This window comes from Vipera ursinii (assembly GCF_947247035.1).
Source record: "Vipera ursinii genome assembly, chromosome: 8".
In the NCBI taxonomy this organism is placed as follows: domain Eukaryota; kingdom Metazoa; phylum Chordata; class Lepidosauria; order Squamata; family Viperidae; genus Vipera; species Vipera ursinii.
This window is the reverse complement of record NC_139519.1, coordinates 3,401,246-3,428,504: the sequence shown is the minus strand read 5'-3', so window position 1 is coordinate 3,428,504 and position 27,259 is coordinate 3,401,246. Positions and strand designations below refer to the sequence as shown.

General features: G+C 43.3%; 1 protein-coding gene across 15 annotated transcripts in view; it reads right to left on the bottom strand.

The window, feature by feature from the left end:
- AAK1 (AP2 associated kinase 1) overlaps positions 1 to 27,259 on the bottom strand; it is a 92,121-nt gene that overhangs the window by 10,233 nt on the left and 54,629 nt on the right. For 2 of the 15 annotated variants that reach the window (XM_083368591.1, XM_083368598.1), the window contains 9 exons: positions 24,942 to 25,165; positions 23,158 to 23,315; positions 22,499 to 22,615; positions 20,134 to 20,223; positions 18,473 to 18,517; positions 12,334 to 12,435; positions 9,716 to 9,817; positions 8,467 to 8,577; positions 5,046 to 5,150 (listed from right to left, as the gene is read on the bottom strand). In XM_083368591.1, the coding sequence (XP_083224717.1) occupies positions 5,046 to 5,150; positions 8,467 to 8,577; positions 9,716 to 9,817; positions 12,334 to 12,435; positions 18,473 to 18,517; positions 20,134 to 20,223; positions 22,499 to 22,615; positions 23,158 to 23,315; positions 24,942 to 25,165 (1,054 nt within the window). Of the gene's footprint in view, positions 1 to 1,606; positions 3,587 to 5,045; positions 5,151 to 8,466; positions 8,578 to 9,715; positions 9,818 to 12,333; positions 12,436 to 18,472; positions 18,518 to 20,133; positions 20,224 to 22,498; positions 22,616 to 23,157; positions 23,316 to 24,941; positions 25,166 to 27,259 lie in introns of those variants that run through there. The other 13 variants (XM_083368595.1, XM_083368597.1, XM_083368599.1 and 10 more) reach the window with 13 other exon arrangements.

Here is a 27,259-nt window from a genome sequence, read left to right as displayed (position 1 = left end):
AGTTGTTAGTGCTCTCTTGGCTTGGTGGTTTGCTTGCAGATGTTTCATCACCCAACTCGTAAACTGATGTTATCTAGCTGACTAAAGAAATATCAGCAGGAAAACAACCAAGCTCAGAGAGCACCAAGGAATCCATGATCAATATAGCATATCACGTCTAGCTCCTTGGCTTTGAAAAAGGCATAAAAAATTATCACACACATACGCACACGTGTTAAATCTGCTTACCAATGCACAAATGTCCCTATTAGAAATGGGTTAATTTTATTTTTCCTTTGTCCTCCTTAGTCACAACTCAATCCCAGTCGCACAATTTTTATCTCTAATTAGAATGGGATTAGGTTTGCAGGAGAACTAGGAAGTTGTGGTGGTTGTGGACTATCTGTATTTAGTAGCTGACCTCTGGGCCTTTTGGCTAAACTCTGGCGCTCTGTGGATAAGAGAACTGGGTCCAATCCAGATAGCAGAACAGGGAACCATTTCTTGTGGGACATTTGTGTGATGTCCAGCACACTACAGAGTGCAGTTGAGGGATTGGGTACCTCTTCTTCATTCCCGAGATCTTTACAAAATGCTAATCTACTGGGCCCGGAATCTACTCTTGCCGGGCACATCTTCGATTGCTGGGTGATCCAGCAACCTGAACAGATTGCTGTGATTATCCCCATGGATCGGTGAGCTACTGTATAAGAACTATATGAGATAATTCTAGTACTGGAATCCCTGCAGCGGATCGCTGTCATTCATTCTTCAGATCTCACCCCAGGAATTGGAGTCAGGACAAATCTTTGCCTTGGTCTCAGTTGCCGGGAGGGGCAGAAAAATTACATCCATCCCAACTTGTCCTATGGTAAAGATCGGAATGGCCATTAGTTGGCCTCACATGAATGAGGAACGTTGTAAGAATCTATTTCCCAGGTTGCAATATGAAGAAATTCCAGGGACTATTATAATGAAATGCAAGTTCAGCTTTTAATAATCAGTGTTCTACATTTATTGTCTCTCTTCCCTTTGTTTTTCTGCTCAGAGATTATAAGCAAATGACTTATAGCAGATTCCATCTGCTCCTTGTTTTGGTAAAAAAATATCAAGTTGTGTCCTTTTGGTCAAATAAATACTACTTTCACAAGGAATAGTAAGAGACAATGGTAAAACATGGCCAAAGTTTTCAGCCCATTTTGGGCAAAGAGAACCAGATAATGGTGCCTTTGATCTAAATACATCAATGGAAAGATTAAGACAGAGCAAGACCACCACTGACGCTCAGCCCCTCTGAGCTGGATCTCCTTTCGAACAAGAAAAACAGCTTTTTGCAGCTTCTAGCAATGAGCCAAGAATCCACCATTCCCAGGTCAACCTTATCATGGTTTGTCACTGAAGCATTTCCATGGTGACTAGTAAGCTTTAATTTACGATATCCTTTCAGTTATCCAGCTAACTGGAGGAGTCATTTCTTGGGTGGATGGGAAAAGACAACACCCCCCCCCCATTCATACTGATTAGTTAACAGCACTATCCTCACGCACCCAGGTGCTTCTGTAAAATTCCTTCCAAAACTCTTCAACAAGTTAATTAAACTTAAAATGTTAAAACATTCTTTTTTAAAAGTACTTTAATTCACAGGGTGTTTTTTTTTGGTTTCTAATGTACAGCAGGTGATTACTTTGTTTAAAAAAATCCATTCTTTTTTCCATATATTTTCAGTATCATCTGACTATACAATAACATTCTATCTAAAGCTTTGTCCATGTGATCCAACTCCAGTTGCCTGCACTTCAGGAATCAAGAGTCAAGAGAAAGAATCAAAGAGTCTGCCCCAAAATGTGAAGAACTATCGACAATTTTGCTACGATCGTTTTCATAGTTTTGTCAGGTAAGTCAGGAAAGTGCAGCAAAACGACCTATGGACACACACATCACACAGAAGCAGTAACTGTTTCATAATGAAGAGCGTCAGCAAGTAGGCTTTTAGAAAGATTCAAGAGAGGATTGACACGACAGTGAAATTCTATTTACATAATTTGTTGAGCTAACTTCTGGAAGGCAGAGATTTGTATGGGGTTCTTGGGAAAGCTGGAGAAAAATACTCAGGCTTACATCAGAAGGTCTTTCAATCTTGTAGGAGAGGCCGATACACCTAGAAATTGAGCCATTCATACACTCACACATAAGGAAACTGCACTTTTTGAACTACTACAATACATTTGCACATACACGAAGTTAGCATTAAGCTAATGATTATTCCACTACGGAGTAAGAGTCATCCTCCTTTTCAGAAGAACATCTTGGACGGGACCATTAATTTTGGACTTGACGATCAGAAGCCAATAAAACAAGTTTACTATATCCAATAGTTTGATGAAACTGAGCATATCAACATGAAAATAAAATATAAAACTGTTCAGATACACCTAAGCTGGAAAGCACTTACTGCAAACCGGTCGGCAAGGAGTTCATGCTAGTTCAATAAAGAAAGAAAGATCTAACTTAAAAAGTACAGTCTGTCTATCAAGAAGGGGGGATGGCTTCATATTACTGTGTTCATATGATATGCAATTACAGAGAAGAATAGCAAAAACTGAGAAAGAAAAACAGAACAAAACATCAGTCTTACCTTCAAGAAACTCTGACATGTGCATACAATTTATACAAATCCTCAATAGACCAACCACCCTAGTCACAAAGGCTTCCCCCCTCCTAATGTTAGTTCATCCAACAGAAAAGATCTTAGCCATGCTGTTTGACACAATATTATGGTTCACATTAACCATTTTGAGTAGAATAATTTCCACAGCTTTAGTATCTTTATTTATTGATTGATTTATTTTAAGCACAATCCATTCCTAAGCAGATTGCAAAACAGGAGTTTATGGAGCAAACTGTCGTCTTTCAGGGCTTGAAATGTCTTTATCTAAAATCATCAGGCCTCAAACTGAATTTTGTCTTTGGAAGACACTCTGTCCAGGCCCCAATCCGTGATAGGACTTCCTAGCACCGGAGAAGGACAATGCTACTTCTCTTCACTGCCCTTAGCCTCCCAGCCCTAGGTTTTTGTTTTTTGTTTTTAATCAAAAAAAAAGTTGACAGACAATTTTAGTTAGCATTATTTTAGGCAGATTAGTCGTACGTATTTCTAGCAAGGATCATACATAGATTACATGGGGTTTTTTACAATTAAGAGTTTTGGTGGCGCTAAGGGATAAATCGTAGCAAAGTGATTAATACACGGTAGCACTCCCTTAAAGATAGTAGAGAATTGCACGAGAAACTGTCGCAGGTTGCATCAAGGCTGTGCTGGAAACAAGTACAGATAAATCCTAACAGAGGGTACAATTTCAGAGCAGGGTCCTTCCACTGGGTGTTATTTCAAACAAAACAAAAGCAAAAACCATCCAACAACTAAAGATTAGCTCTGTTAGGAGAGAGAGAGAGAGAAAAGGAACGAAAGGATTTTAGGTACGTTACAGAAACCGCCTGTTACTGAGCGACTGCTACAGGTCTATGAGCTGATCCACCAGCAGAAGAGACCTGGCTAGGTTGGGAAGACTGGATTCAGAGCTTCCACTGCTGTTTCTAGAATGCCCACCTGAAAGGGTGAGAGACAGCGATTTAGTATCCAGCAAAAGACACAGGTGTAGAAAGTTAGCTTTTTAGTTAAAAAAAGAATTAGGAGAAAGACATCCACCCAAAAAAAAAGAAGAGCCAGATAAAACTGAAGGGACCTCGGTCTAGGTCAGGGGTAGGCCACCTCGGCTCTTTTAGGACTCATGGACTTCAACTCCCAGAATTCCAGAGTCAGCTGACTCAGGAATTCTGGGAGTTGAAGTCCATGAGTCCTAAAAGAGCCGAGGTTGCCTACCCCTGGTCTAGGTGGTATCTACACAAGCTTTGGCTCTGTTAGAATTGCTGTCTGGAGGGAGAACTTTTGCAGAGGCTCTCCAACATTGAGACCAGGCCATCAATCAAAGCAGCCTGCAGCAACAGAACTCAACCTCAGAAGCAAGAAGAGGAACCCAAAGGCTGGGTCTGCACCTTCAGTCATCATCACAGACATTCATTAAGTAGGGCAGGATTGACACCGGCTTTGCGGAAAGGACCCTACCCCAAGTTACTTGATGGCTTGGACTAGAGAGGAAAGAACAGAACCCAAATTTAGAATCTGAGTGAGGATGGTGGAAAATCCAATGGGTCACCTAGAGAAACAATCTCACCCTTGCCTTTTACGACAAAAGATCCTGCACTGGGAATCCCTCTGGTAAGACTCATTCAGTGTTCTACTGGAAGCCCCTAGGTAGGGAATTTACACTCTAGACCTCCCACAAAGCCAAGCAGTCAGGATTCTGATCAGCAGAAAATTAGCACAGAGGTCCGGTGCAGGCTAGATCTGAGAATCTCAACCACTTGGTGGCAACGCTGCTTTTGAGAATGAAAGGATCCATGAAGTTATTTCAAGTAACCCTGGAAATGTTATTCATCTTACAAGCACGGATGAATCGGAATGAAGGACAGCTGGATTTTCCCCCCCCCCCAAAGCTGTAAATTAGAGTTGCAACACAGAGTTTCCCTATGTCCAAGAAGCCCAACAGAAGACTAGGGAATGCTCAACTCTATCTTTGCCCCATAAACTTTTGTATGGTATGATTTTAATTGCCCTGTAAACCGCCCTGAGTCCTACAGGAATAGGGCGGTATAGAAGTCAAAATAATAAATAAATAAATAAATAAATAAATAAATAAATAAATAAATAAATAAACAAACAAGTTTGAGATCTGAAAACAACCTGGTACAACCAGACGCTCTAAAGCACGGGTGTCAAACTCGCTGTATCATGTGACATGTTGCGACGTATCGCAACGTTTTTTGCATTGTCGGAGCTGGGGTGGGCGCAGCCTCCGCATGATGCAACCGGCCCGCGGGCCAGCGGTTTGACAACCCTGCTCTAAAGAAACTGAAACCAACGAATTCTGGGTGGGCAGGAACAGTACATGCAAACACGTGACCATAATGCATTGCCTGGGCTTCTCCCTTGAAATCTGCCTGCTTACCTTGTGAATTTTTGGATATTAACACAGGGATGGGGTCAAACTCATCTTCTGCCACTTTTTCAGAGCCATCAGGGACATCAAAGCCTGATATCAGGTTAGTATCTTCTGCAGCACGATGGGGGAGGGTTGAATTTAAAAAGGATGATGAAAAAGAGCAGAGAAAGCTGGTTAGGAACCACCAAAACAACATTCGCCGTATGTGTTTTGTTGCAAGGGACCGTTAAAGCAAACTGGGTATTTAGAAAGCCAGGGAAAGGAGAGAAGTAGATGAATATATGAAAATTATATGGAAGGGAAGCAGCAGCAGAAGTAGTTTGTCTGAGAGGAAATAGCCAAGTTGCACCAGAGAGTTAGTGATGAAAACATTTCTTCGGGAGCCGAGCTGAGATAATGGAAAGATGAAAAGACTCAGATTCTCATCCTGATTAGATGACTTCCTTTGTACAACTGGTCTCACTACTCCTCAAATGCACGTCAGGATTTATAACACCGGAGTTTTCCACCACTGGTGCTACTTGTGAAGGGCTGGGTACCCATTTCAAGATGCTGCAACTGCTTCCCCCTCATGGCCAGTTCTTGAGACTCTTGGAAGAGCACCGCTGAGGCATCAATTTGCAAACATTTAGCTCTGCCTTCAAGGCTCACATACTGAGGATAAGGATCACTTCATCTGATTGAGACCCATTCTTATGCCTTATGCCTAAAAGGTTACAGTTGTGGTGCACATTTTTAAAAGAGCAGCATTAGTTCCCTTCTCGGACACGCTGTTCAAACCAAAGAAAGACTTCAGTAATAGCCAACAGGGGCCCTATGAGGAAACTTAAGGTCCTCCGCTGGATGCTTTTCTTAGGGTGCTGGAAGCACAAGCACAGCAGAAACAAAGCTTTGAAAACTTTTCACATAGTAGGAATAGAGTGTCTTCCCAAAATGTCTAAGAGGTTTTTCGAAAGGACTTGGCTCCTACACACTCCTACACAACTCAAAACTGTCTTCTAAGAGCAAAACATCAAAGTAGATAACAAATATAGTAGTTTAGTCAGACAGATGGCCACCTATGCATTGATTCTTATTGGTCTGTGAAGAATATCATTTGGATTTTATCAGAGCTTTTGGTGGGGAAATATTTCCATACTGAGCATGGCTAAGGTGCTCCACAGACTTCAGTTGCTTGGGTCAACACAGTCTCTCAATACATTGGGAGAGGGGGGGGGGAGAAAAGAGAACCATGTGCTTATGGGGACAATGGGTCAGTTGTATGAACACACAAATGAACACCAAAGAACTTAAATCTGTTCACTGGGACTGCTATGGGCCTCACACACAGGAGACTAAGGAAAAGTATTGGGACAGGACAGCCCTAAAAGAAAGCCTCACCTCACAGAATGTAGTCAGCCGTGTCAAGATTAATGGTTGAGGACTAAGAAGCCATTTGCATGTTTGCCCAGACAGAAAACATATCTGAGAAACGCTCTCAGGGAAGCAGCCACCCTGGTGGGACCAGACTCAGTGTTCACTGGAGATAGTTTATTCTTATTCTACCTTATTCTACAAGGCTGTAAAACAATTCCTGACCTATGTGCTCAGAGCTGTAGAGTGCATGAACAGAAAGAGGAACTCTAAACCAGAAGAGCATGTCCCATGTTGTGATCAGAAATAGCAGTGGTGCTCATGTCTAATTGCCCCTCCTTCTCCAAGGCTGAAGAAGGCAGATTGGTCTCTCTTTCAGAGGAGAGAAAGAAGAGCTGCTGTGGTCACTGTGAAGAATCAACGTGGGTAAATTTAGATACAATTGATTGAGCGTGGCTCAATTCCGACTTCAGAATTGTAAAGCAGGGGTCTCCAAACTTGGCAACTTTTAAGACTTGTGGACTTCAACTCCCAAAATTCCCCAGCCAGCCATGCTGAAGTTGAAGTCCACAAGTCTGGAAGTTGCCATGTTTAGAGAACCTTGTTGTAAAGTACAGGAAGCAGAAGTGTAGGGAGAAAAAGATTTCTTCTTCCAGGAGAGCTGAAGAGGGATTCATTGGCAGGAATTCATGCAGTGGTAGGGTTTGTTGAACTCAATAGCATAAGCCATGGTAAACATCCAGTGAAATGAAATTAATATTTGTCCAGGTGTCTCAGAAAAGTTGAGATGGCTCCAATGAAAGCCCTCATGGAGATGAAGAACATGAGTCAGAAGCACCAGGTAGGATGGCAGCTCTCAGCTTCCTCATCAGCAGGGGATGGGAAGGAAAGCTGATTCTGAGGACTCCGTTCTTGACTGAAAGGCTCAATGAAATTGGGACCCCCACAAAAAAAGGGCACGGAGAAGAGGAAGGAAGGATTTAAAGGGGCAAAATTACCTTTTGGATAGTGGAATGACTGTTAATCCAAATTAATGATCCTTTCCCTTTCAAATGGTAGGTATTTTGCTCCGTGCAATGTATCTTTATAAGCCCCAAGAATCTAAGACAGTCCTGCTTCTGTAGCACCAGGGTTTTGGGCAAGACTGACGGCTCACTCAGCAATCAACCACTTTCTCTCTAAGAATTCCTAGTGGACTTTGGCACATCTGGATGATGCCCTTTGCTGTTTATCCTTAAAAGACAGTCAAATGCTAGAGACTAGATCAGCAACCGTTTTCCCTCATAGCTTACAGAGGTTTTGAATGGCTGCTTTTCCTCTGCTGCACCTGGTGTCGTCCTGGCCTTTCGTTTGTGGATGCCTCCTTTCCCTGCTTCCCCGCCAGGTAAGCCGACGCTCCTGGATGGCACAAAGCCCACAGGGATGATGGGCAGAGAGCACGAATTTTTTTTAAAACCCTCACATTTCTCCAAGGGACCAAATCCATTTCCAAATCGCCACCGGCTGACAAGTTTTGTTTCACAATTTTTCTACTATCATAAAAATTTCTGTTAGAATGGATGTCCCAGAAATTGTTAAAATCCAGTGCAGGAAATTAAAACTAACATTGCTGTATTTTCCAATATTGGAAGAGGCTGTTTCTCTCTCCTTTTCCAGGATAATACTGGTCTCACTTAAGCACCAAGGTAACAATGTGAATCCCACAAATGCAGAAAGGAAATAAAACCTCAACATTCCCAATAAGAATATAACACTGGAACGGGTGCCAGAGAAACAGACTTTCTTCTCTCAGTCACTGGATTCAAACAACTGTGGTTCACAATGGACTGACTCAGTGAACTGATTTGCACAACGGAAAGCCGGATTTTGGGCTGCCACTGGAGCCTCAACAATGCTGACTGAGGTGCAGTGCAATCTTACACAATGGACAGAGAACCATCAAAGCATTTAGCAGAAATCACTGACCAAGGAATTATTCTTACATACACCTGCCTGCATTCCATCACGATCTATTCAGACCTTTGTTTTTTGGTCTCGTCTCTTCGTTCAAATGAAACTCTAAAAAGGAATTTACCTTTGTGAGTTTGGGATGAAACAGCCAAAGGAGCGAACTCATCCAGGAGGTCAGTGCCAGGGTTAGAAAGCAGAGAGCAGTCAAGCAGGGACTCCTCCACGGTGATGGAATCTGGAACCAGGAGAGCAAGCAGATCACAGCACGGAGAGGCATCTTCCTTTGGGTGGCGGAGGCTCATTTCCAACCCTCTAGAGCCATCCTTTGTTTTGTTTTTGTTTTTTTAAAAAATGACCTGAACTGGGGCTAAAGTGCTCTCTCTCTATATATAAAGATTTGTTAAATTCCTTCCAAAGTCAGCACTATATATAAAAAAGGTGGGGGGGCTTTGATTGCATACCCGTGGCTACCAGTTTAAGTTTATTGACCCTCCTATGGGCACCCCTGGACCTCACATAGAGGAAAGGTATGTTAGAGCCTTGGTGGAGCAGTGGGCTAATGCCTCCTTAAGTAACACCAGCTGCCTGCAATTAGTGCAGGTTCAAGTCCCACCAGGCTCAAGGTTGACTCAGCCTTCCATCCTTCCCAGGTAGGTAAAATGAGGACCCAGATTGTTGGGGGCAATTAAGCTGACTTTGTAATAATGCCGCTTGTGGGGTGTGTGAAAGCCCTAATAAGCAGGCATGTACATAGAATGAAGGCTACTGCTAAGCTTGTAAGCCGCCCTGAGTCTTCGGAGAAGGGCGGGATATAAATGGAATTAAAATAAAATAAAATAAAAATATTTCAATTTATTGAAACAAAGCTAAGAGTCCCCCCATATTGACTTTGGAAGGAATCTAATATTTCTCCAACTCCTGAATCAGAGAGACCTCAAACATCTGAAGAGACAGCTCACAGAAACATCTAAAAATGAACGCAAAAAAGTGTTTATGTACGAACTTGAGAAAAGATTCTGGTTTTCAAATCAGCCTGCTGGGAAATGCAGTGGTCCTTGTTCTAATTTTAGGGGACTGAAATTCCTCTTAACTTGAGACAGACTCTAACAGATTTATCTGCTAGAATGCAAGAACTGGAATAGTAGCAGCTTAATATTTTGCACCCCTTGTAGCTCTAGCGTGCCGGGAAGGGTCCGTCAGTATTAGTTCAACCAGCAGAACTAAGGATGCGCTAAAGGTTAAAGCGAAAGGCTGTCAAGAAAGGAGCCAGTTTCTGTTCCCAGGGAAATCCCAGTGACGGGAATTGGAGGTGGCTGCCTCCATTCCTTCCCAGACCACCACATCAGTGACTGAGCCCCAGCTGCCTCACCAACCTGCTCTGCTGGAAGCCACTGAGTCTGCCTGGGAGGATGTGAGCTGGGGCGCAGGAGCCTCAAGGCCCGGAATGAGACTCTCAGCGGGGAGGTCAGCTTTTCCTTTCCGAAGGCACAAAAGAAGCAGAGCAGAAACCAGGGTTAGCAGAGGCAGGAGGAAAAAGAAAGCAGCAGGCTGGGATGACGACCTCCACTCAGGGGATCAGTGTCAGAATGTTTGAAAAGAGCCATGGCGGCACGGTGGTTAGAAGGCAGCATTGCAGGCTAATTCTGCCCACCGCCAGGGGTTCCATCCTCACTGGCTCAAGGTTGGCTCAGACTTCCATCCTTCTGAGGTTGGTGAAATGAGGACCCAGATTGTTGGGGGCCATAGGCTGACTCTGTAAACTGCTTAAGAGAGGGCTGTAAAGCACTATGGAGTGGTGTATCGGCCTAAGTGCTAGTTATCATCAACCACCACCTGCACAATGCCTAATCAGTTTCAGAATGCTGAGTTACAAACATCTTGAAGACAACTACACTCACAGTGGAGACATCTCCAACCTGTGTCGTGATCCCGATGAGCAGCACTCAAGAATAGCATAAGCTCGTTCAAGTTCACTGGGTTGGTAGGCCTTCACTGAATGGAAACCCACACTTGCTTCTGCATCATCCTCATAAGGTCCATCAGACTAGGAAATCAATACCACGTAGACACAATCTACTTTTATTGCAGATATACCAGAGTTATAAAAATTAACACGGACTGAATGTGCTCTGCCCTCCCTCTCATCACCTTCACCTCAATTGGGGGGGAGGGTGGCGCCCTCTTCTGAGACATTCTGTCAAGATATCTTCTTGTCCGGGGCTGAAGCCCCTCTTATCTAACCATCACCTTGCTAATGCTGCTCCCCCTTATCCTTCAAGGTCATTTCCTATGCCTTCCACATTCTGGTATTCGTATGCACTTTGCACCAATACGGGACCTTCTGGCATTCTGGATGTGTAAGAAGAACTTCTCAAACTGAGGTTGGCTGTTGTTAACGATAAACTTGTTAATGCGTGAAAAAACCCCACTCTAAAACTAAATCTACAGATCAAACAATTCTTTTTCATTGTAAATTCTAATTTTATTCAGTTATAAAGTTTAGGTGACTGACTACCTGCCCAGCATACAAAATAGTTTGCAAGAATCTATTTTGTAAAATTCTTAAAAGTCAAATTGGTTGGCTTTAAAAATATCTCTTTTAAAGTATCTAGGTTGTTGCATTCACTGAGACTGGAACTTAAAAAAAATTATGCTTTCAGAACGCTGACATTTCACTGTCATCATTTCAATTTAAAATGGATTTCTAGAATCTCTTCTTGTTTGGCCATAGTTGTGCCATGTTACATCTGCAAAATTAGTTCTTAATCAACTTGGGGGAGTGTGCAGCACCAAGTAGCTTAGAAAATCTATTAGTATAGATCAGGATGCTTCTCCTAGATCAGGGGTAGGCAACCTCGGCTCTTTTATGACTCATGGACTTCAACTCCCAGAATTCCTGAGTCAGCCATGCTGAGGGGAAAGGGAGAGGTTTCCATGCTGAGCCATGCTGGCTCAGGAATTCTGGGAGTTGAAGTCCATGAGTCATAAAAGAACTGAGGTTGCCTACCCCTGGCCTAGATCACTGGCAGGCAACATTTTAAAGTCATTTTCTGCATTTCTTTTTTATTAGGCCATTTAATATCAGAAGGTCATATTTTGAAATGCCACCAAGAGGCAATCAATCCTTTATTTCACCATATATTATTAACATGGGGGAGGGGTGTCATTTAAACTGTAAAATAATGTGCATATTTTGCCTCCCAGAAAAAAAAAACAAGCATAAAACCTTGACATCAAATTTCAGGGGTACCATCATGGGATTGCTCTGCCAGAGGAAAAACTCTGGTTGGCAGGAGGCAAATGCAAAACCCAAACCCTTCCCTGCTCCTGCCTTTAATTCATCCAGGAAGCAAATTTACAAGTGTAAAACTGGCAAAATGTGCAAGAAGAAACACCAATAACCCTCAAGGGCAGGGGTCTTCAAACTTGGCCCTTTTATGACTTGTGGACTTCAACTCCCAGAATTCCTCAGCCAGCATGCCTAGCTGAGGAATTCTGGGAGCTGAAGTCCACAAGTCATAAAAGGGCCAAGTTTGAAGACCCCTGCTCAAGGGGAAAAAACATTGTGGAAATATCTATATGTCTTCCTTAATTGGCATTTGCACATCCTGGAAGATGGAAGGATGAGGCTGGGAATGGGTTGAGTCCCTTCAAACTTTAGACGTGTTCTTTCATGGAGATAAGATTGTTTTTCTTTAATGATGCTCTTTTACCTGGTTATATTATTCTTTTAGAAAAATGTTTCTTGGCTTGATTCCCAACATTCTACCTGTGGTTTTGCTTTTATAGACATTGAGCCTAATGGATTTGTCAGATTTACCTGGTTTCCTCGGGCCTTTTCCGTTCACCCCCCCCCCCCCGTCACATCTCCTGGGGTGCCATCATTTGGATGCACTGTAGGTGTGTGCAAGTGTGCAAAGCATGCAATCTAAACAGGTGAACGTGCAGGATGGGACAGGAAACAACAAAGAGGGTTCTAGGTTTTTTTTACCATTCATAGCATCAGAGGTGCTACCGAAGGGGTCGGCCAGAGGCAGGATATTGGGGAGCAGGAGCGGAGGCTCAGGAGATTTGAGGCCCTCAATCAGTTTTTCTGGTAAGGAAGCAGGAAAGAGCAAGAAAGAGGAAAGAAGCAAAAAAGAAGTAAAGCAAAAACACAGTAATGAGAGCTGCTCAAGTGTCACAAGCAACTCCTCCTCCAGACTTGGTCATCCTTATCAACGTTCATTGATTTTGACAGAAGAGAATACTTGTAGTTCAGGGTTGAAATGAGGGGTCCTTGGTGTTCTCTCAGCTTGTTGGTTTTCTTGCAGACAACCAACTAGGTCAGACCTTCAGTGCTAGCATGATGATCCTACTTGGGTAACCTAGTAGACACTACCTTCTTGTGCTGATAGTGTGACCTAGTTGAGTAATAAAAGGTCTGTAATAAAACAAGCAAGCTCCTTTATTGATTTAAACATCAAGGCAGGCATCTTTTATTAAGTTTCCAAAACTTGATTTCCTCTGGACTAAGTCCACTGCTCAGTGGGAAGCACAAACATTTCTCTATAAAAAAGACAAGAGAAGACATTCTGATAACCCAGAGTCCTCCAGGTAGATAGATGTTGTATGATCCAATCTGGGCCGCTCAACGGGCCCAGAGGTTTTGTCTTCCAAGCTTTCAGACTCATGTTGGAGTCCATCTACAGGGAACTTCTCTCTAGCCTGAAGATGGGCTCCAATACGAATCCAAAAGCTCAGAAGACAAAACCTCTAGTCCCACTGACCAACCCAGATTGGAGCCTACAACATTATCCTGAGACACGTATATTTGCCTTCAGACGAACTTGTGGTTATACGAAGGCTTGGAATTAAGAGAGTTGGTCCAAGATCTTCGGAAGGCACCATTTTTGAGAAGTTTGAGGAAGGCATTTCCAGCTATTCAACTCTCCCCAAAATGTTGCCTATCACTATTCATCTTCCTGAATGTTTTGGGACTCTTACTCTTAGGGACTAAGGCAGGGGTAGGCAACCTCGGCTCTTTTATGACTCATGGACTTCAAAGTCCATGAGTCATAAAAGAGCCGAGGTTGCCTACCCCTGGACTAAGGCATCTAATTGGCCAGTTAAAATGGGATAAAATATGCTTAAATATACAGTGACACCTCAGTACTTAGCGTTAATTGGTTGTGGGAGGTGTGACTAGTACTAAAAAGGATGGTTCCCAAGCAAACCATATGACTTACCTTGTGACCCTCTTTTCGGCCAGGAAGAACTTTCTGTCTGCCCCTTTTCCTACGTCAGTGCCCTTCTCATAATGGCTGACTTCCTGTCTGTTCCCCCCGTCCTTTTCCCATTACAGCGTGCCGAGCACTAAACAAACAGCCAGTAGTACCGGGACAACATTTTCACATCAAAATGTGTCGAGCACCAAATTCAATGAGTTTTGAAGCAGTCAAGTTCTGAGGTACCACTGTACTCCCAAACAAGGCTAAATTGAACATTAATCAAATTACTATCATCTGTCCCATTTAATCCTGGGTTTTCTGCACACCGGTGGGAATTGGAAGAAGACAGATTAGGTTGCCCACTTCGCTGGATGCTAAATGGAATTCCCTCACGTCTCTTAGAGGACATCTAACAAGAAAATACAAAGAAAAAGGCACTGGAAAATCTGGTGTTTATTTTTTAGTAGCACCTCAGGTGGCCGTAAATCAGCTCCCAGACAGACAAGGTTAATTCAGTTTCATTAATAATGCAGAGCTGCGTGTTAAAAGACCCCATTTTACAAGTAGAGTTGAACAAAGCAACCGTTTCATGCAGCCCTCCCGGCCTGTGAAGCTAAATTTGAAAATACGGTTTGAGGTTTCAGTTTTGAACCCGGAAGCCCTCTGGTCCAACCGAAGCTTGGGTGCCGTTTGCAATCTCTCACCTCCGCTTGCTTCCTAATGTTTGTGACTCTTTTTTGGTTTTGTCTTTAAAATGCATTGATCTCAAATACCATCAGCTGCTTTGAGTGATACACAGGCATGTGGAGAGTAACACAGAACACAGTTTCTCAAACTCAGCAACTTTAAGATGTGTGGACTTCAACTCACAGAATCGTCCAGCTAGCCATGCTTGTTGGGAAATACTGAGAGAGAAGTTTAAAATAAATCCATTTTCAAGTCTGAGGAAATATCTGAGTTTATTTTTGATAACTACCAGCAATGAGCCTGAAATCCAGCTGTGAGGGGCTTAGAGTCTCTTACTCCCTTCAGTGGATTCACAGATACAGAAAGAGAAACAGTTGCAACAAATGTGGATAACTTATGTTATGCATGCACCCCTTCAATGTCAAAAGTGACATTGCCATAGGTGGATATTATAGGCCACCCAACCAATCAGAAGAAATAGATGCCAACCAGTTAACAAATGTACGTAGGAAGCGTACCACAGTAGTAATGGGACACTTCAACTACCCAGATATCAGCTGGGAGATAAACTCTGCAGTGAGTGGGAGATCAAACAGATTCCTAACCAACCTAGCTGACAACTTTGTCACCCAAAAGGTGGAGGAGGGAACTAGATGTATAGCTATACTGGACTTAATCCTTACTAATAGAGAAGAAGTGATAGAGGGAATTGAAATTGCCAGAACCTTGGGTGAAAGTGACCATGTCATACTGGAATTTAATATAATGCAAACACTAGCAATAGAAAACAATCCAACCAGTGTGTTTAACTTCAGAAGAGCCGACTTTAACAAACTCAGAGAGAACCTAGGAAAGATCCCATGGATGAAACTCCTAAAGGGGAAAATAACCCAAGAAGTGTGGGAAACCCTGAAAAATGTGACCATAAAAGCCCAGACCATCACAATACCACTGAAAAAGAAAAGCAAGACATTCAAGAAGAAACCAGCATGGCTGCACAAAGCTCTCTCTGACAAACTGAAAGACAAAAAGGACAAATACAAAAAATGGAAAGAGGGGCACATAAGGCCAATCAATTATCAGCAGACAGCCAGAACGTGCAAAGATGAAGTCAGGAAAGCAAAGGCTCAGAACCAACAAAGACTTGCAACAGAAATCAAGGATAATAAAAGTTTCTTCCAACATATTAACAAGAAGAAAAAAGTCAAGGAAGCTGTAGGTCCACTAAAGAGAAAAGATGCCAAGAAAATAACAGGCAACAGGGAGAAAGCAGAGCTGTTTAACTCATACTTTGCATCAGTCTTCACACAAAAAGAAACTATAGCCTAACATACCAAGAAAGAAATCACTGCAAAAGACAAAATAGAAACAAAAATTAAAATAAGCAAGAAAACGATAAGAGAACACCTATTCGAGCTTGACAAGTATAAATCATCAGGACCCGGCTACATCCCAGAGTTCTGAAGGAGCTGGCAGATGTTATCTCAGAACCGTTGCAACACATCTTTCATAAATCTGGAGCACTGGGGAAGTACCCGAGGATTGGAAAAGGGCTGATGTGGTTCCCATCTTCAAGAAAGGGGGAAAAACAGACCCTGGAAACTACAGACCAATCAGTCTAACATCAATACCTGGGAAGATCCTAGAAAAGATAATCAAAAAACAGATCTGCGAACAACTAGAATCAAACAAAGTTATAACTAGTAGCCAGCATGCCTGTGGCTTCCAAAGGGGTGTGACTGAATTGCGATAGAAGCAGGTGCAGTTATTATTATAGCCTTCTTGAGCTGCTCTTCCCTTATTTTCCTACTAACAAGCAAGTAAAGATGCATGACTTGATTTCTCCATTTGTGACCTTTGTAACCCCCCAAGCTGACAAGAAATCTTTGCCTTTTGTCTCCTTGAGCTAAGATGCATAATTATTTATGCAAATCAAGTTGCAGAAGGGCTACAATTAACTGGGTTCTGCGAAGACTCTTCTAGCAGCTGTGTGCAAATTTCTGCAGGCTGATTTGCTGAGGTGGTGAGAAATGGAGAATAGCAAGCTTGAATTGACCTAAGAATCCACCTACCCCCAAAATAAAAGGGACATCATCAAAGATCTGAGCATAAGACGTCCCCCCCCCCCCCCCGAATGCAAGGCTCTTTAAGATCAAATGCTGGTGCTGAATTCACTCAGCTAACTCAGTTCCATTGACGGCTGGTAGGCAGAGGGTTGTCGTGTGTGTGTGTCTTTGTATAATATGAAGGGAAAGTGGTTCTCAAAGGTTCCGACCTCTTCCCAAAAGCTCTCTTTTCTGCCGTGGTCTGAAATATAGGGCCTGTAGCAAAGCAGCTTTCTTCAACGTTTAGGGCCCACTGGGGCCACACCTTTCAAATTTCAAAGTAGTTGCAACAGCTCCAGAAGACACAAGCTGGGGAAGAACTGACCCTTCTGGATCCTACTCAGACCTGAACTTCATACATTTTAGAACCTCCAGAGAATAAAAGGGAACACTTGGTGAGGAGAGAAGGGTTAGGACATCCTGCTGAGACTGACGTACTCAGTTGGCACTCAGTTGGATGAGGGTTCGTGGAAGAACAGATGAAAAACTGGTTTCCCCAGTTTTGTAGAATCAGATTGATAACTGTGGCTTGGAATTTCCTCATTGCACTTGATTAAGAGGTTTCTAGTAACTCAACAAACCAGAGTCAATAAACCTGCCATATCATTGCAGCATTCTATCCTAGGCCACCCATCTATATACCCACGGTCTGAGCATTAAGTTAATTTTCATATTTGGAAATATAACAGAAGAACAGAGTTGGAAGGACCTTAGAGGTCTTCTAGTAGTCCAACCCTCTGTTTAAGCAGGAGACCCTATACCAGGGGTAGGCAACCTTGGCTCTTTTATGACTCGTGGATTTCAACTCCCAGAATTCCTGAGCCAGCTATGCTGAGGGGAAGGGAGAGGTTTCCAAGCTGAGCCATGCAGGCTCTGGAATTCTGGTAGTTGAAGTCCACCAGTCCTAAAAGAGCCAAGGTTGCCTAAAGGTAAAGGTCAAGGTTCCCCTGCACATGCGTGCTAGTCGTTTCCGACTCTAGGGGCCGGTGCTCATCTCCGTTTCAAAGCCGAAGACCTAGCGCTTGTCCGAGGACGTCTCCGTGGTCATGTGGCCGGCATGACTAGATGCCAAAGGCGCACGGAGCGCTGTTACCTTCCCACCGTAGTGGTCCCTATTTTTCTACTTGCATTTTTACGTGCTTTCGAACTGCTAGGTTGGCAGAAGCTGGGACGGGTAACAGGCGCTCACTCTGTTACGCAGCACTCGGGATTCGACCAGCCAAACTGCCGACCATCTGATTGACAAGCTCAGTGTCCTAACTCACTGAGCCACCGCATCCCTTTTAAGGTTGCCTACCCCTGCCCTACACCGTTCCTGACAAATGACCATCCAATCTCTTCTTTAAAATCTCCAGTGATGGAGCACCCACAACTTCTGAAGGCAAGCCCTTTCACTGGTTAATTCTCACTTGCAGGAAGTTTCTCCTTAGTTCTAGGTTGCTTCTCTTCTCCACTGTGTCTTGTCCTGCCTTCCTGTGCTTTGGAGAACAGGTTGATTATAGGAAGGATGTATCTTCCTAGGGGTTCTTGTTCAACAAGCTCCTAGAGATGATTTCCTCTCTCTTACCAAGTACCCATCTGTCAACGGTTTTGTTCCTGCTATCTGACGTCACAGGAGCCCAGGGGACTCGGCAGGAAGTGTCAATGCACATCCCTGACTGTTTCAACCACTTCTACCAGCCTAACAGATCGAAGCTACAGCCAAAGGAAGTGAACACACACACAGTCTCCCTGGCTGCTGGTCTGCAGGGACCACCGTTGCCTCCACCCAAGACTTCAAAGCAGGAGAAGGAGGGTCCGTTTCAGTATTTTTGTGCTGTTAGAAAAGCACCTGACAAGCTGCTTCAGCAGAGGCTGTTGAAATACACCCACAGTCACCTCCCTTGTTTTATAGCTACCCCATGGTATCAAGATGCCCTAGCAAAAGATTCAATGTAAATCAACAATCCATAAACACAAAAGCTGGGGGGGGAGCGAGCAAGAGACAGAGATGAAATCCATTCAGCAGCTGTTCCACTATTTGGTTCACTTATAGAATCAAGAGCGCCAACAGGCTTTGCATAAAAACACACACTTCAAACTGGATTACTCACTCTGCAACTACGGAAGATAAAAAAAGGCAGCTAACCCACTAAACACACACTGCAGCAGAGTCCTTTTCTTCGGACATCAGCTGAAGAGGAGAAATTATCTTATCAGAATCCAGTCAAATAACATACTTGGGTGAGCTCAGGCCCCAAGAAGACGCCCCAAGAGGAAGCCCTCAAAGAAAATGTCACGAGGTTCAGAAAGTAAATGAGCAGGAAGGACAATGATCTACTTCAGAATGATCAGCATCAAGGAACAGCTGGACTTTGCATTCGTGCAAACCATGCATAATCCCATTTTTGCATATATTACAATGACTTTGCATCATTTACTTCAGTTTTGCTAGTCTTGGGTAGACAGTACTGAGTTGTGTAGCAACCATGGAAACGTGAAAGCTTTGAAAATGTTCTTCAACCACCTGTGTGGTCTCCAAGATTTCAGGAGATGGGCCTGATGCAATTTTAAGCAGGCCCTTCAACCAGCCACCAGTATTAAGACGTCAAGGTATCCATAATTTGCACCAAGGGCCTCTCGAGATTTAGCTAAACATCCACAAAAAAGACTGAAAAACCGGTTCATGACTGCACAAATACGCATCTCCTTACTTCAGGTATCTTCAAGAAGCATTGGAACTGCTTTTTACTTTGGTTGTCAAGAACAAAAATCTGGATTTGACCAGCCCTGTGTGATATGCACAACAACACTGAATCAAATTCGCACTGGCCACGGTAGATGCACTGACAACCTCGATCAGTGGCGCAAAATACCATCATTGCATTGTGGCTGTGGGGCCGAAAAACAAACTATCCAGCACACAGTGACAGAGTGTCAAAATAGGACCTATATAGGAGATTTCACTAATTTCCTGGCTGCGACAAATGAAGTAAAAATTTACATTTGCAACTTAGATATAAGTTTGTAATCTTCCTATTAAGGTTACAGATTTTATATTTTATGTTTTGAATTCTACCCCGTGTTCCTTTTTAATGACATCTTATGTGAATGTGCCATACAATAAATAAAATAAACACTAGGCTGATATTTAAATAGGCTTTTGAGATTAACCTACCACTGTCTTCCCCAAGACTTTATGATATGATGCTCCTGATCCCTTCCCTTAAATTCTGTCATCGTGCCTTTTTGTGACAGTCCCTGCCCTATGGAATACTCTTGCCCTTGATGTTTGGCCGGACTCTGCTCTCCGAAAAGCACTGAAGATCCAGCACTGGCATAGGGCGAGAGGATTTAATGTGGTATTGTGTTGTTTTATTTTTTATATGGTTTTAATTGTTCATTGGTAACTGCCCAGAGTTCTATATAAGACAGATGTCTATATAAATGTTTTAAATAAGTAAATAATAAATAAAAATGATATGGATAATAAAATAGCCTATGTTAAAATATTACAATACTATTTAAACAACCCTAAAAATCTTATCAGTGTCAAACACAGATGGAAGGCCATGCAAACAGAAATAAAGCGAAACTGATAAAATTAAAAGCAGAAGTCATACGTGGAAAGTCTAGTATCTGCTGACTAGCAAAGAAACAGGATGGACCTTGAAAAGAATGCTTTTCCACAACTACGTATGCCACCAAGAGGGCCCTGTTTACTTCTGCCCCCTTGTCGAGTGGCACTGCATTTTAACAGGCATCAAAGCATTTTGCTATGTCATATTGTTCACGTGAGTCATAATTTACCTGGTGTATCTGACAGTGGAAGAGGAATGAAAGGGTCAGGAACAGCCAGAAGTGGAGGGCTGGTATCCAGAATATCTTTTGCTTTTTCAACTGGAAGGAAGGAAGGAAGGAAGGAAGGAAGGAAGGAAGGAAGGAAGGAAGGAAGGAAGGAAGGAAGGTAGGAAGGAAGGAAATTGAGAATGAAAAAAGGAGTCAAGCAAAATAGAAGATAGCAGAGAGAAAAACTGGATTTGTTCAATGCCTGTTTAATATGCTTTTCTTCTGGATATCTTAAGCTATATTTCCAGACACAGACAAAATAAGACTCATAAATAAGACCTATCTCAACATTTTGCATCATTAGTACAGGAGTCACTATGTATTTGTCTAGATTTTTTTTTAAGATTTCAAGATTTTCTAGGTACACAAATAAAGCCCTGGGTTGACATACAAAGCCAAAGCAAGCTGCATCACACAGGTAGAGAATGAGGGTGTAGATTTCCTTTTTGACTGACAGCATTAGAACAAGTGCAACAGACTCAGAAGGAAGCTAGGAAGACATATAGAAGAGGCACCCCTAAAATAATGTCAGCAGTTTAGCGTTTTAAAAATCCAGAGTTCTGAGTTATACAGAAGCAAAATGACATTCAGGAATGAATCCATCCATTCAATCTCCCAAGAAGCAGCTTCTGTGCTAGCTAAAACAGGGGCGTCTAACTTTGACCAAGGTTAAAGACTTGTGGACTTCAGCTTGTGGAATTCTGGGAACTGAAGTCCACAACTCTTAAAAGTTGCCAAGGTTGGACACCCCTGAGCTAATGTTACCAAAATGTTTCCATAGTAGCCACTGATGAAGCACTAGATGGCTGTCATGTTGCAGAATGTGTAGCCAACCATATTTCACAATTCTTCCCTGTGGATTTGAAAGTTGGTACAGTTTATCTTTAATTTGTAAGATTCCTTCTTGCGAAGGAGATCATTCCATCACATTTCACTTTCTTGGTATAGCTCAAGATGGGGGAAAATGTGTGCACCTCCTAACGCTGACAAAACAAACCTCCCAGTATTTTATTCATCATGATTAACTAGGTTGGCTTAGGCTGATGGGAGCTGTGTAGCAACATCTGGAGAGCCACAGATTCAATATCCTTGCTATAAATCCACCATTCCCAACTTGGCATCTGCAGTGATGGGACTATAGTTCACATGTCAATTTTAGCCAGCATGGTGGGACAGAACCAATTAAAGCAAACTCAAGTCAACTGGCCGGGAAGATCTAAGAAACAGAATATATTCATTGATATTTAAAAGCAGAAATGGAAGTGGCCAGCCAGAAGATGCTGATCCTGACCTGATGAAGAGTGGGAAAACCTGAAATGTATCCGTCAGCAACTTCCAGAGGATTGCAGAGTGGAGAGCAGATGGAGGAAAACTCTAAGCATTAACATTCAGCCTCCTGTGGCACTTTTTCAGGGTGGTTTCTGCAGAAAGCAGGAATCTTCAGCTGCTGCTGAAGTTGGCCAGTCTTACTCAAACCCAACCAAACCTCAGAAGATTAGAGACTGAAATGAGTATTTGACTCTGCCAAGAATCAACTCCCTGAAAACATCTCTGGGGGACAGAAGAATGCCCACTGGAATGCGTGGCTTACATCCGACATGTCATCCATAAAATGCTCTCCCCTTCCAGCACAGCCCTGCTCATGTATCAGCTGTCCAATCCCCACTATGTTCTTTGCATCACTTTGCATACATTTTGAGAAATACTTTCCTCGTGTTGCAGAAACTGGATATGGAGAAAGGATTGCAAGTCTGAACACCCTGATGCATTTAGAGAATATGCAAGTAGTCTTCGACTTACAACTATTCATTTACCATTTACAACGACCATTAAAATTATGATACTGAAAAAATGACTTATGAACAGCCGTCACACTTAACGACCATCACGTCGCATAAACAGAATTCGGGCGCTTGGCAACTGGCAAGTATTGATGACAGTTGCAGCCTTCTGGGATCTAGTGACCGCTATCTGCAACCTTTCCAACCAGCTTCCAACAAGCAGGGACAACGGGAGAAGTTAGGTTCTCTCAATGACTGCTTGATTCACTTCACAATTGCAGTGATTTGCTTAACAACTGTGGCAAAATAAATCAGGTGCGATTCAACACCTGCCTTCCTTAGCAATGGAAATTCTGGTCCTAACTGTGGTCATAAATGGAGGACTACCTGTATAGTCCAGATTTGGATCACCTTGCAGCAAAAGCTCATTCCTGACATCATCCCCAGCTTCTTTCTGCTGTCTTCTGTTTCATCCAGTGGCCACTCATACAATTCGTAGTTGTGCTCGAGACAAAATTCAGCCTGACAAACCCAGATCAACCTACCCGATATGGGCGCAAGAGGAGAAGAGCCGAACGCGTCCGTCTGCGCTGCGGAAGGTGCGGGCTGAAAACCTGGGATCAGGTTCTCCGTTGAACTGTCAAGCTTCTCAGGAGGTTTACCTGGAGTTCAAAGAGCTTGGTCATTAAGTACTCGCCACTTCGGGGTGGGGTTAGGGGTACAACTACATGGAGATCAGGGAGTGAGAGAAGAGGACACCCTGCAGGAATTCCGTGGGAGAGTTCCAGTGAGGGAAGGTGGCGCAAAGGAGAGAGGAAGCGCCACAGAAGGGCAACCACGGCTGCTGCTTATTGGTCATTGTACGCAACGAGAAGAAGGCCTCCTACTGAGCCAGGCGAAGAAGCTTCAGGGGATTCACCAGGAAGCCGGTTGCCAGAGAATGAGTTACTAAAGGCGTAAACAGGGCTTTACAAGGGAGGTCCAGCAGGGACACACACACACTCCTTCTCTTTCTCCATCTCAGGACCATGGAAGCCCAGAGGATTGCTTTGGTGAGTGCAAGGTACGAAAAATGGGGGAAGTGAAAACAAAGCTTGTCTGTTGTGAACCTTTCAGTTACTAAGAGCCACCAAGATGTCCTGTTTTGCCTATCATCTTTAAATAGCCAGCTTTGGTCCAGCTTCTGTGCCCATCCCAAACTAACCGTCGCTTAGTTTTGCAAAATCCTTATTCAGCAGCTCCTCTGCGGTGAGCTTGGAGAAGTTGTCATCGTCAAAAGGGTTCCAAGTAGAGACATCTGGTGGGTTGTAGACATTCTGCTGTGAGGTCCTCGGAGACCCCGAAGGGGTAGTTGAGGCAGACCTAAAGAAGGCCACCCCGAGAAGTCAAGAGTTGGGAAGGCTGAGTCAATGGTCGATTGTCAACTAAAGCCACTAGGCCACTGCAAGAGTTACAGACAAAGCCAGACATGCCACTGAAGCCCTATCTGCCCAACCACAAAATGGCAAATAAATTTGATAAATAAAGTAAAAAATAAATACAAATTGCCCACGGCAGTCTAGAGGTATATTTGGAAACCCAGGAACAGAAATTAAGTTGACTTCCATATCTCCAGGGACGTCAGACACATACTTTTAATTTGGGACATAAACCAAGAGAGCGCTAGGTTTTCCCAGCTCAGAACAAAAGAACACGTTAACTGTACGTCATTTAATACTTCCGCTCTGTTTGACAAAGCATTAAAAGCACAGCTGAGAGAGAATCTCTTTTATTACCTATTTTGAAGAAAAGGGGACATAAAGATACCCCGGGTCTTTTAGTTGGTATAAGAAGAAGTCCATTGGGGGGTAACACCAGGATGATTCCTTCAACCCTTTTTGTATAATCAGATTCTCATTAAAACTTGGTTGCCTGGTGAAATCCTAAGAGCTCCTTCCCTCCCTCCCTCCCGCACTCAATGGGAGGAACACTCCAGTTATTTGTACTGCAATCAAAAAGGAGGCTTTGACCCAAAGCAAGGCAAAGAAACCACAGGCTACACACATCCACACCATCTTTCTCCAGGATTATTTTTGGCAAAGTGGAAGAGAGTTTCATTTTTTATCCTGTTTGCTCTCTAATGAACTCACAGTGAAGTTCGCCATGGCTTCCCCCCTCTCGCTGCTTCCTTTTATTTTTACAACATCCCTGTGAGCCACGTGAATTCAAGAACTTGAAACTGACACAAAAACTCTCCATGACTTTTACAGCCAAAGTTGTAGAGATGCGAACCCTCGGTGCTCTATTGTCACAGCCGTGGGCTCTTCCTCACAGCTTGTTAACTGCCCTGTTCCAGCCCTGGACTTGGCATCGTTTGTGCTACCCGATGGCCGAGTTCTAATGCTGCCATTTCAAAGCTGTCTGCAGTCCTTGGAAATGCAGCAACAGAAAAGCCAAGAGAACAACAAGCAAACAAATAAAGTATCTGCCTGTGTAGTGGTCCTCTCCTTACAGCAGTAGTCCCCAACAACCTTTGGGAGAGGAAATGTTTCTGTGTGAGCAGAAGGCATGCATGCAGCTCCATTTGTGCGAGGGGCAGGTATTCGCGTGCAGGGGTGCCCGCCAATTGTGCAAATGGGAGTTGCACGCTTGCTTGCTGACGCTTGCACAACTGGTTCTGAACGGGCCGCAGTCCAATACCAGGCCACAACCCGAGGGTGGAGACCTCTACTCCAGCTGAATTGAATTCCAGTCATGTGGACTTAGGGAAGCTGCAGTGCAACATCTCTCAAGGGTAACAGATTGAAGATAGCTGGAAAAGTATGGCAAGATGACTTCTTCTGAGGGGAATATGAGAAAATCTGGACTGGATTGTCTGCTGTCACTTCCCTTGTTCTCCCCTGGTCTTATGTCTACTATAAAGTCCTTAAACTTCCCATTAAATTACTTTCAGTGCCATCCCACTCACACATGCTCCCCAAGAAGAAGAGATGACAGCCCCAGACTTACTTGGACTTATTCAGGCTGGCTTCTGCAGCTGCCGCCTGTAGCAGCTGTGTTGATTTACTGGCTGGGACCCCAAAGACAGTGCTGTGGGTCACATCACTTAAAATCCTCCGGTGTCCACCTCGCTGAGTCTTGGGGGAGGATGGTGGTGTGAGAGACCCCACCTTCTGACCCTGGACAGCCGAGGGAGGAATGGTTGGTATCTTTTGTTGTCTTGGAGGTGCTTGCTTTTAGGAAAACAAAATGGAGAAACAGCGATGAGAGAGGGAGGGAGGGGGAGAGAGAGAAAGAAAGAAAAAAAGAAAGAGAGAGAGAGAGAGAGAGAGAGAGAGAGAGAGAGAGAGAGAGAGAGAGAGAGAGAGAGAGAGAGAAATGAAAATGCAACCAAGCAGGATTGCATCAAAGAGTATCAGATTACCATTGTGTGCATGATTTGGTTATTCCATAATCTCCTGCATGTAAAATGTCAATCTATTCTTCCGTGTGTGTACAGGAACACACACCTGCTTAGAGCTATACACCCCTAATTTCCCTCCCTGTATATATGGAAGGAGACTGAGGCCAAAACACACCAACAAGATTATACCTAAATAAGATTGACCTAATTTATATCCCATTTATGGACTGATGATTTCCCCCCCCCCCCAAACAAAACAACACTAACAGTGTAAAATGTTCAACTTACAATACAGGTAGTCCTCAACTTACAAAAGTTCATTTACTGACCGTCTGAAGTTACAACAGCCCTAGAAAAAGTGACTTGTAACCATTTTTCACACTTACAAACGTAAATGCAAAGAGGGAACCTTTTACCATTTATGGTGGACCTGTGATAAAGCAAGAAAATATTGGAGCAGGATTCATACGTTAATGCAGAAAATTCTTAAAGTGAATATAGAAAGAAAACCAGAGGCTTTTCTCTTGGGGCTAATGGAGAAAGACCTGGGAAAAAATATATGGAACCTCGATGTTATACATCAGGGGTCTTCAAACTTGGCCCTTTTATGACTTGTGGACTTCAACCCCTAGAATTCCTCAGCCAGCAAAGCTTGAAGACCCCTGCTATACATGTTGATAGCAAAAGTGGAAGACCACGTCGATTCCCACAACGGAGGAACGGTTGCAAAAAGTGACGGAGCTGGCAGAGATGGTTAAACTCAGTGTACTGGTTAAAGAAAGGAATACGAAGAGCTTTATTGCTAAGTGGAAACCACTTCTGGACTTTGTGCTTGAGGTGGAAAAAAATGACACTTTGATTTTGGGCTTTACCAATTAGATAGATTTGATGTTATCGAAATGGCTAGTTTATATTATTTTGTACAAGTAAATAGTTGAGGTCTGATGTTGAAATTATATTTTACTGCACCAAAGGAAGTTGGAAGTCAATGCTTTCCCCCCCACTTTTTTTTTTCTCCCTTCCCTCACTTTTTTTAATTCCCTTTTCCCTTCCCTATCTTTCCCGCTATTTAGTTTTGTATTTTCATTGTATTGTGTATACTATAAACTAACAAAAAGTTTAAGGGGAAAAAAGAACTGTATGAAGAGCTACTGTCCCAAAGGTGCTTTTTCCAAAAGGCAACTGGACTTGAGTTTTTTTTTCTTTGAAAACGTTTCGCTTCTCATCTGTTTATTCAATGATTGGACGAGTGAAATATTTTCAAAGGAAAAAAAATTTAAAAAGTCCAGCCGCCTTTTGGAAAAGCACCTTTGGGACCATCACGACCTGGATCTCGGTAGACATGAAGAGTTACTGTGCTGCAGAAAATGAAGAACCTCAATTTATTTATTTATTTTATTTTTATTCCATTTATATCCCGCCCTTCTCCGAAGGCTCAGGGCGGCTTACAAGCTTAGCAGTAGCCTTCATTCTATGTATATGCCTGCTTATTAGGGCTTTCATACACCCCCCAAGCGGCATTATTACAAAGTCAGCTTAATTGCCCCCAACAATCTGGGTCCTCATTTTACCTACCTCGGAAGGATGGAAGGCTGAGTCAACCTTGAGCCTGGTGGGACTCGAACCTGCACTAATTGCAGGCAGCTGGTGTTACTTAAGGAGGCATTAGCCCACTGCTCCACCAAGGCATTAGCCCACTGCTCCAACAATGGCCACAAACTGTCTTCAAATCACGGAATTGTGCAATTGGAAGGGGCCAATTCGTTGTGATGTGCCGAATAACCAGCTACCCCACTCTCGAGAGCCATCTGTTATTCGTTAAGTGAATTTTGCCCCATTTTGCAACCTTTCTTGCCAGAGTTGTTAAGTGAATCACCGCAGCTGTTAAGTGAGTAGCACAGCTGTTGAGGGAATGTGGCTTTCC